The sequence below is a fragment of the Oncorhynchus kisutch genome, linkage group LG22 (assembly GCF_002021735.2).
Source record: "Oncorhynchus kisutch isolate 150728-3 linkage group LG22, Okis_V2, whole genome shotgun sequence".
NCBI lineage: Eukaryota > Metazoa > Chordata > Actinopteri > Salmoniformes > Salmonidae > Oncorhynchus > Oncorhynchus kisutch.
Window position 1 is genome coordinate 35,958,026 of NC_034195.2, and position 11,151 is coordinate 35,969,176.

Below are 11,151 nucleotides of genomic sequence, written 5' to 3' on the forward strand. Positions count from 1 at the left end.
GAAGCACATCTCCCCCTTCAGATGCAGCATTACTTTCCAGATTACATAGTCCTGACAGCACCAGCAATGAAAAGTCTTTCATCACATTTCACAGTCAGAGGTCTTGGTATCAGGTATTAACATAGCACTCTGCATTGGTTGAATTCATCCTGCTAAGTAGCGGTGTAGGTCATTAAGATCAAATAGTAAAGTTTGGGACCATTTGCCAGGTTTTTAGCTACTTACATGGGATGGCTCACTGATAGTATGACAGGGCGAGATCTGGAGACGAAGGAATATTAAAATTATTTATTTGCCTGGTGCTTCAATACAGTGCATTCGGAAAGTATTCAGATCCATTGACTTTTTCCAGATTTTGTCACTCTACAGCCTTATTCTAAAATGTATTAAATAAATAAAAACTAATCAATCTACACACAATACCACATAATGACAAAGCAAAAACAGGTTTTTAGAAATGTTTGTATTAAAAATTTAATTGTTTACATAAGTATTCAGACCCTTTGCTATGAGACTCGAAATTGAGCAAAGGTGCATCCTGTTTCCATTGATCATCCTTGAGAGGTTTCTACAACTTGATTTACTACACCTGTAGTAAATTCAATAGATTGGACATGATTTGGAACGGCACACACCTGTCTATATAAACAAGTTTCTCTGGTCTGATGAAACTGAGATTGAACTCTTTGGCCTGAATGCAAAGCGTCACGCCTGGAGGAAACCTGGCACAATCCCTACGGTGAAGCATGGGGTTGTTTTTCAGCAGTAGGGACTGGGAGACTAGTCAGGATCAAGGGAAAGATGAATGGAGCAAAGTACATAGAGATCCTTGATGAAAAACTGCTCCAGAGTGTTCAGGACCTCAGACTACGGCAGAGACCTGGGCGTGTGGTGCCAGGATAACAACCAGGATAACAACCTCTCCCTCAACGTGATCAAGACAAAGGAGATGATTGTGGACTACAGAAAAAGGAGAGCAGAGGCCGCCCCCATTCTCATCGATGGGGCTGTAGTGGAACAGGTTGAGAGCTTCAAGTTCCTTGGTGTCCACATCACCAACAAACTATCATGGTCCAAACACACCAAGACAGTCGTGAAGAGGGCACGACAAAGCCGATTCCCCCTCAGGACACTGAAAAGATTTGTCATGGGTCCTCAGACCCTCAAAAAGTTCTACAGCTGCACCATCGAGAGCATCCTGACTGGTTGCATCACTGCCTGGTAAAGGCAACTGCTCGGCCTCAACCGCAAGGCACTACACAGGGTAGTGCGTACGGCCCAGTACATTTCTGGGGCCAAGCTTCCTGCCATCCAGGACCTCTATACCAGGCGGTGTCAGAGAAAGGCCCTGAAAATTGTCAAAGACTCCAGCCACCCTAGCCATAGACTGTTCTCTCAGCTACCGCATGGCAAGCGGTACCAGAGTGCCAAGTCTAGGTCCAAAAGGCTTCTTAACAGCTTCTACCCCCAAGCCATAAGACTCCTGAACAGCTAATCAAATGGCTACCCAATCTATTTGCAGTGAATTTCAAAGACAGATTCAACTTCAAAGACCAGAGAGGTTGTACAATGCCTAGCAAAGAAGGGCACCTATTGTTAGATGGGCAAAAACAAAAAAGCAGACATTGAATATCCCTTTGAGTATGGGGAAGTTATGAATTACACTTTGGATGGTGTATCAATACACCCAGTCACTACAAATATACAGGCGTCCTTCCTAACTCAGTTGTCGGAGAGGAAGGAAACCGCTCAGGGATTTCACCATTAGGTCAATGGTGACTTTAAAACAGTGAACAGAGTTTAATGGCTGTGATATGAGAACTGAAGATGGCTCAACAACATTGTAGTTACTCCACAATACTAACCTAATTGACAGAGTGGAAAGAAGGAAGCCTGTACAGACTAAAAGTATTCCAAAACATGCATCCTGTTTGCAACCAGGCACTTAAGTAATATAACATATTATTGAGTACCACTCTCCATATGTTCAAGCATAGGGGTGGCTGCATCATGTTATGGGTATGCTTGTAATCGTGAAGGACTGGGGAGTGAATAACTTAAAAAAGGAATTGAAAAACTTAAAAGGTTAAAAAAGAAACGGAATGTAGCTAAGCACAGGCAAAAACCCGATAGGAAACCTTGGTTCAGTCTGCTTTCCACCAGAAACTGGGAAATTAATTCACCTTTCAGCAGTGCAACAAAACATAAGGCCAAATTTACACTGGAGTTGCTTACCAAGAAGACAGTGAATGTTCCTGAGTGGCCGAGTTACAGTTTTGACTTAAATTTACATGAAAATAGTTGTCTAGCAATGATCAATAACCAATTTGACAGAGCTTGAATAATTTAGAAAAGAATAATAGGCAAATGTTGCATAATCCAGGTGTGGAAAGCTCTTTGAGACTTACTCAGAAAGACTGCTATAATCACCGGAAAAGGTGCTTCAAAGTAGGGTGTGAATGCTTATGTAAATTATATATTTGGTACAGTGCCTTGCGAAAGTATTCGGTCCCCCTGAAATTTGCGACCTTTTGCCACATTTCAGGCTTCAAACATAAAGATATAAAACTGTATTTTTTGTGAAGAATCAACAACAAGTGGGACACAATCATGAAGTGGAACGACATTTATTGGATATTTCAAACTTTTTTAACAAATCAAAAACTGAAAAATTGGGCATGCAAAATTATTCAGCCCCTTTACTTTCAGTGCAGCAAACTCTCTCCAGAAGTTCAGTGAGGATCTCTGAATGATCCAATGTTGACCTAAATGACTAATGATGATAAATACAATCCACCTGTGTGTAATCAAGTCTCCGTATAAATGCACCTGCACTGTGATAGTCTCAGAGGTCTGTTAAAAGCGCAGAGAGCATCATGAAGAACAAGGAACACACCAGGCAGGTCCGAGATACTGTTGTGAAGAAGTTTAAAGCCGGATTTGGATACAAAAAGATTTCCCAAGCTTTAAACATCCCAAGGAGCACTGTGCAAGCGATAATATTGAAATGGAAGGAGTATCAGACCACTGCAAATCTACCAAGACCTGGCCGTCCCTCTAAACTTTCAGCTCATACAAGGAGAAGACTGATCAGAGGTGCAGCCAAGAGGCCCATGATCACTCTGGATGAACTGCAGAGATCTACAGCTGAGGTGGGAGACTGTCCATAGGACAACAATCAGTCGTATATTCCACAAATCTGGCCTTTATGGAAGAGTGGCAAGAAGAAAGCCATTTCTTAAAGATATCCATAAAAAGTGTCGTTTAAAGTTTGCCACAAGCCACCTGGGAGACACACCAAACATGTGGAAGAAGATGCTCTGGTCAGTTGAAACCAAAATTTAACTTTTTGGCAACAATGCAAAACGTTATGTTTGGCGTAAAAGCAACACAGCTCATCACCCTGAACACACCATCCCCACTGTCAAACATGGTGGTGGCAGCATCATGGTTTGGGCCTGCTTTTCTTCAGCAGGGACAGGGAAGATGGTTAAAATTGATGGGAAGATGGATGGAGCCAAATACAGGACCATTCTGGAAGAAAACCTGATGGAGTCTGCAAAAGACCTGAGACTGGGACGGAGATTTGTCTTCCAACAAGACAATGATCCAAAACATAAAGCAACATCTACAATGGAATGGTTCAAAAATAAACATATCCAGGTGTTAGAATGGCCAAGTCAAAGTCCAGACCTGAATCCAATCGAGAATCTGTGGAAAGAACTGAAAACTGCTGTTCACAAATGCTCTCCATCCAACCTCACCTAAATGTCGTTCCACTTCATGATTGTGTCCCACTTGTTGTTGATTCTTCACAAAAAAATACAGTTTTATATCTTTATGTTTGAAGCCTGAAATGTGGCAAAAGGTCGCAAAGTTCAAGGGGGCCGAATACTTTCGCAAGGCACTGTATATTATTTTTTGAAATGTTTAAAAAAAACATTTTTTCACTTTTTCATTATGAGATATTGTGTGTAGATGGGTGAGCAAATAAATATATATAATCAATTTTGAATTCAGGCTGAAACACAACAAAATGGGGAATAAGTCAAGGGAATGAATACTTTCTGATGGCACTGTGTGTGTTGTAGATACCGTTACAGATTGACAAAGCATTGCTGAGTGTGTTGTTTATCTACAGGGCAGGGCTACACAGGTATTTACAGTTTCAAAGGTTACAAGGAAATGGGGCTGGGAAAGCTGTTGTTGCTTAATCATTTGTTAAACCTCCTGAACATTCCACTTCCTCCAGTTGCAAAAATGGACATGGACACTAGCAAACTACACTGGGGGCATCAAGAATACAATCTTGGAGAGTTTGCTGAAAAATTCAAGGACTCCTTTCCTAAGATCATCAATGTGACGGTGGGCTTTCTTGGACAACAGGAACTGGACAGTATCAGCTCAAGCACAGTGAGTGTGATTTCTTTCCTTTGATACCTAGTGATATTATCAACTGCCTGAAGCTATTTTAGCACAGTGGTTTGGGGTTCAAATAATGTCTCTTAATACTTAATATTTCAAAAAATGGACTGTATTGTACTACTGCACTGTAGGTTTGTAAAATTTGAAAAGAAGCCTGTCCTTTATCGACCGAATCAGTATTTTTCAATTGTTCTGATTTGCAAAGCCTTTTGTTAAGAGAGTATATGAAAGAATCTCCTGACTCACTCAGTCATGTATTTTGTAATTGTATTTGTATTTATTATGGTTCATCATTAGCTGCTGTCTTGGCAGCAGCTACTGTTCCTGGGGTCCAGGAAAATGTAGGCAGTTTATACATGTGTCTGTGCCTATTATTGTGTTGCTTCACGGCCCCCGCTGTTCAATGTGTATTTTTATATATATTTTTTTATGTATCTGATTCTATTTCTTGCATCAGTTACCCTATGTGGAATAGAGTTCCATGCAGACATGGCTCTATGTAGTACTGTGCGCCTCCCATAGTCTGTTTTGGACTTGGGGACTGTGAAGAGACCTCTGGTGGCATGTCTTGTGGGGTATGCATGGGTGTCTGAGCTGTGTGCTAGTCGTTTAAACAGACCGCTTGGTGCTTTTAACATGTCACGTATTATTACCGCTTAAAATGAAGTGCAGCTCTCATGTTTATGTTTTTATCACCTCCCACCCCAACTTTCCAAAGCACATCATGGTCCACTCCCTGCTCTGCCAGCAGAGAGCAGTGGTTGAGAGCAAACATGGGAAAGTCCTGTCCCTACCTGTCACCATCTCCACTGTAGGCTTCTACATAATCAGAAATGATAGACGAGAAGGTGAGTCGCACAGTTAAGTGAGGTGAATCTACAACCTCTTATCAACCACTCTGAGGATGATAGCTCAGTTACCGTTGCAAACGGGGTCTTTTTGGCAATCACTCATAGGACCACCAATCAGTCTTCAGGCTATTTTGGAGTCCAACCCACTGCCAGTGATCATCCAACCAATAACGCCACTCGTCCTGCCGTGGCTGTCAGGGGGTCATAGGCTGGACACACTGACAATCACACGCACCTATGAGGAGCAGCTCTTAATTGGGTTTCCTTTCAGCAGCAAAGGTATTCATCGATTGCATTATTTTTAAAGAAATCTGATTTATCATTCATTGAAACCTGCTCTGAATGTTACAGTAGGTAATTTGTATGGTGACCTCAAATATGTATGTTTGTCATATAGCATTTTACCACAAATAGTGAGAACTTTGCATTTTAAAATATGTAACCTATACATCTATTCTGTTTAGTATGGAGACCAAGAGAAGGACAGATTTAGTCTCCAAAAATTTATTCATTATGTGTTGTTGTTATGCAGGAATCCTCTCCAGACACACTCCCCTGGTGCTGCCCATGTATATGAAGGAGGTGCGTATTGCACAGGCAGAGGGGTTGGAGGGACTCGATCAGGGCCAGTTCGAGGATGCCTGTGCTACATTGGGGGGGCAGATCGATGAACTGGGCCTCAGGAACCTTTTTATCTTTCAAGGTAAACCGCAGCACTCTGCATGAAAAAAATATTGTTACATTACACCTCCCTTTGGTGAATGACCACATACTTCACCATAGAACGTGATGGTGGATGACAATTTACTAAGTGTGGATCAGTAATAGCATCAGTACACCACACTACAGCAGACCCAGAGGAGTCACACAGGAATTTGTACTCAGTCCTCTTTAATTTTGTTCTGATTTCCAATATAATGTACAAGGAGACTTCTATGCCTGTTTGGTGTGAGCGTGGCACAGTTGAAGAGGCAGGGACTAAACTGGTTTTCTCAGTTTTAGAGAAATTGATTTTGCCATATAGTCAACATACACTATCAATGAAGCAAGAATTGATGCAGGATGCTGCATGTCTCCTTGCATTTGAGAAATCAGAAATGTAAAATGGAGGGGACCAAGTACAAATCCCTGTGGGACTCCTGTATTGTGCTATCAGAACATACATTTTTGTGACGTCACTATTCTTTTTAGTGATGTTATGGCACATAAATATCCTAATTGGCATTGACAGATGTAAATGTTCAAAATAACTCAAACCTAGTCTGCCTCTTCAGATATCACCATTTTGAATAAGCAAGAGTTGATTGAAAAGGGTCACGAATACATGGAGGTGAAGCCAATCTACATGTGCCTGAAGAGCCAGGGTGATGAAATCAACCTCTACCAGCACCTTGACTTTGAGACAACCGAGCCTCCTACTTTACAGAGAAAAGCAGCAAGACCCCCACCTCTACCCCCTAAACCACAACATTTACAAATAGCTAGACACAAACTTCCACCCCTTTCTCCATCATTGGAGAACAATTCCCAGTTCTACTCTGGCGGCTCATGGCATCCACTCTTCTGCTCCTTAGCAGAGGTGCCCTCTAATCTACGGGACCTGAGTGTGGCACAGGTGTGCTCCTGCCTGCGACTGCTCAACTTGGACCAGTACTGCCAGGCCTTCGAGAGGGAGCAGATTGACGGGGATCTGTTGTACACAGTTGAGCCCAGCATGATGAGGGAGACCCTGGGTATGGAGAGCCTGCACGTGGGCAAGCTTCTCCGCTTCCGAGAGGGCTGGAGGCCCTTACTTGGGTCTTCTGGAGCTGAGCAGGTTGGGTAGTAATCGATTATCTGTAATGGGGATTATAATCAGATTATAAAAATTTCATTGGCAATCTAGGATCCAAACAACACTAAAGCGATCATAGAAGTGACATTTTGTACTCTTGTGCTGGATGGTAAATTATTTACATATTTTATGATAGGCTAAGTACCATTTACATTAGTAATGGCTAAAGTGTCATTCAGCATAAAGGCTACTTTTTGGAGTAATTCCTGCTGGGAAGCAAACATTCATCCACACAGCATGATTAAAAGCACAGGTTTCAGGCCAATAGCCTTGTCCCGTTGTTACACCACAGGGCCGGTGGAGTCACAGACGTCATTGACATTTTCATTTCCATTGTCAAAATGTAATTGACTTTCAGTCATTTCATTTACCACAACTACAGCAATAAGATACAGAAATAAATACCTACATGAGGTCCAAGAAAATAAACATAACATACATTTTATGGCCAACAAAAAGCATGCAAAACAAAAGAAGGCACAAGGATCTAAGCTGCACAAGGATCTAAGCTTATTTAAAATCCCTGAAACTGTTCTGTAATGGGCAACACAGTATGTATAAATATACTGTAGGAATCATGAAACTTCCAGCTCTCAGACCTTCTCCAAATGACTTTGCTTCTTTTCAACCTCAGCACCTTAGAGCTATACCGCACAAGCTCCACCTCCTCATCCATTAACGGTGTGGCAATAGCGACACCGCTTCCCATTAATTTTCAATGGAGGGAAAGCAGTGAGAAGCGTTGTGGGCGGGGGACCGTTCGGCGGCTCGAGCGTGGTGTGGGAGGCGGTGAAAAAGTTCAGCATTTCCCAGCTTCATGCAAATCATCAGCAGCGACCCCTGTGCAATGACCAATTATATTGAGTGGTTCCCATGACGAATTTGATGCTACGCAACCCAACGCTGGAGACTTTCTTCAGCAAAGATGGCTGACAAAAATACTAGGATGGAAGCAAATGTAAGTCATTATTTAAGTGATAATGCCAGAGAAGCCCGTGTTTGGAGAAAAATTTGGCATGGAACGAGACAAAGTCGAGTGCCGGCAAACCGTGCAATTATTTCCTCCAAACACCGGCTTCGAGAGCATTATCACTTTTATACAAGGGGTTACCAACATATTAAAAAAATTATTGAAATGTGAGATAATGTCTAATCTTTATTTTGATGAATTTATTCATACTATTTCATCCTTCCACAAGATATAGTCCCGACACAAATCTAGGGTTGCTACCCAAGCCGGCTGGTCGTTCATTCTATTGGTTCGGTTGCCTAGTTAAATAAAGGTTAAAAAAAAAATGTCAAAAAAAAAAAACGGTGTATTGCGTAGTCAGATGGAACAGAGTAAATAGGCATTTTAACATCATAGATTTAGCCGGTGGTAATTTGTGGAATAGACACGGGCTGGAATGCGCTTTTAACCAATCAGCATTCATGATTAGACCCACCGGTTGTATAAAACGTCATTACAAATCATGCAAAATATGTACAGTATATGTATATGTATATGTTAGTTAATGTAAAGACCAGTGGCGACTGGTCATTCAGGGCAGGTGGGGCAGAGCTACATTTTTTAGCCATTTTTTAAATAAAACGTTTGAGGGGATTGCCTGTTTTGCATGTTATTTTGGCATTATGTCACATATCAGTTTGAAAACAATGTAAAAAAAAATAAAAATTAATCATTTACTTAATAAAGCTGCATACAAACATGGTCTCTTTTTTGCTATCTTGAGTAAGGCAGGTCCAAAATGCAAGTGTTTCAGCCTAAATCAGAGGTGGTGGTGAGGCAGCCAGCGGAAATACGGATCGTAGGGGTTGGTAATGTTCTCTAGATGCGCCGTGATTGGCTCAGTGTTCTGTCACTCATGGGGACACTACGTCACTACCAAAACAGAATTAATGAAAATAAATTATAGATAAAACATGTCGTGGTCATCGGCCATTGGACATAAATATTACACAACAAGTTGGAAATCGCAAATTCAACAATGAGTGGTTTGGAAGGAATCCGTGGCTAACTGCAAGCATTGCAAAGCAATCACTAACCTGCTATTCAGTGGAGTGGCTGTGTGGTCCAAATTCTGGGTTTAAGGGTCTATTTTCCAAGCTTAAAATGATAAAAATTCGACATTGGCCATGCTGTCAATCCAGCATAATTTCTGCTGTCCTCAAAACAAGTGTTAACTCGGAACTGGGAAATCTGACTTCAGAGAGTTCAAGACAACTGGGAACTTGTGAAAAAACTAGCTCTGACTGGGAAAATACATTTTGAACGGTCATCCAACTCGGAATTGTAATTCGGGAACTAGGGCCTCTTTCTAGAGCTATGACCTGAAGATCACTGACATCATCATGATTCAACAGTTGTCTTGAAAGTACCATAAATCCAGAGGATGCCAGACTTTGATGACAAACTTTGATGACAAACTTTTCCCACAAAGGACTGCCACGTCACCTTCCTGTTCAAGTGAGCACAACAAGGTGAGCCCAAAAATGTATTGTACGCTGCTGCATAAATTATGTAATATGCCAGGGAGATATGTATACTGTAGTTAAGAAAGTAATAGTAAGTGTATGTTGTGTAGTAAGCTGTTAGTAGCCCTTATGCTTCACCCTAATAATTTGGTATATTTTCCCTTCTTAATTTAGCCTACTGTTTTGACTTGGTGGTGCACATGTAGCCTATAGCCTTTTTTAGAGAAATGTTATTGTAAGAGCTTTCATTGTCTGCTTATATGCCCCTTTATTTATCCTACGGTACTGACTTGGTGTACAGGGAGAACACTGTAAGAACGGCCCATGTTCTGAATTCTGTCACTGTACATTTCAAAAGTGCTGAACAAATAGTTATATTGACTACGTCAGTCCTAGCTTGCTCATTTATTTCTCAATCGAAATGATTGCCTCTTATGCGCTTGTCATCCCCTTATGCCATAGTTTGTACATCTCAATTGTCAGTAGAAACCACATTTGTTTAAGCAAGTCAGTCATATCAGCTATGTTTTAAAAAGGGAGTAAATGAGGCTCAATCAACTGTTTCGCTACCAGACAAGGCTCTGCTGATAGCCAGGTGTAGCAGTGGTAAGGTGCTGGGACTGTTGTTGAGACTCTGCTGTTGGGACAGCTTTACGTAGGCCAGTTTGTCACCGTTATAGTGCAATTAATGTGTTTTTTAGTGTTGTGTTGTGTAGTGGCTTTACTGGCATGCATCCCTAACGTTTTTTTGTTTGTTTTCCCTACCAAGATTTACATGCTAAAATCTCCACTGGTAGAGACAAATCATTATGCATATTTTGTTGTCATAAAGTTCATTTACAAAAATCGGTATTTAGCAAGTTAGCTGTCTAGCTAATATTAGCCTGCTAGCTAGCTTTATGGGGGTTGTGACATGAGTATGAAATTGTCATTCGTGTTGTTTAATGTTTTAGGGACTCCTAAGAAACCCCCCAAAAACAGTCTTGTGAAACAGTGGATGTAAAGAATCTAGTTAGCTAAAGCATTTACTGCAAATTGAATGTACAATTTTGTAAGCTTGTCTTGCTGATATTTGCCATGCAATGCAGCTGAAGTAACGTAGCTATTTTCTTGGCTGGAGGATAAAAATACCTGTATGCATATTGATAGCTAGCTATGTAGCCGATCTGTGTATGAACCCTAAAACGTTTGGAATAAGTATTAGTTCAGAGCCTAGCTATGAACCTCAGCTATCATAGCCGGTTGTATCGACTTCAAAACAGTCTGAATGGCATTAATGAAGCCTGTGGATTGAGTAGAATATAAGATAACTTTATTGTGCCAAGGATGCAAGTTGCATATACATGTAGTTATTAACAAGCATGAGACCCCCAGATTGTAGCATATACATTGAATATATTCTCATGTACTCTACCTTGGCAAATATAGCTGCGGTTCAGGAATGAATGTCTGTGAGACATTATTTTTCAGTCATATCCTATACCAGGAGTATCAAACTCTAGTCTTTGAATGATGCTGTGTCTGCATGTATGTAATGTATTACAATTATACACTTCAACAGTGTTT

General features: G+C 41.1%; 1 protein-coding gene across 1 annotated transcript; it reads left to right on the forward strand.

Annotated features, from left to right (window-relative positions):
- The first annotated feature begins 4,216 nt into the window (after positions 1 to 4,216).
- On the forward strand, positions 4,217 to 8,814 carry LOC109866790 (uncharacterized). The gene is made up of 5 exons (XM_020455625.2): positions 4,217 to 4,413; positions 5,144 to 5,273; positions 5,382 to 5,555; positions 5,809 to 5,979; positions 6,551 to 8,814. Exons 1-5 carry the CDS (start codon positions 4,261 to 4,263, stop codon positions 7,099 to 7,101), a joined length of 1,179 nt encoding a protein of 392 aa, XP_020311214.1. The 5' UTR covers positions 4,217 to 4,260; the 3' UTR covers positions 7,102 to 8,814.
- The last annotated feature ends 2,337 nt before the right edge of the window (positions 8,815 to 11,151 follow it).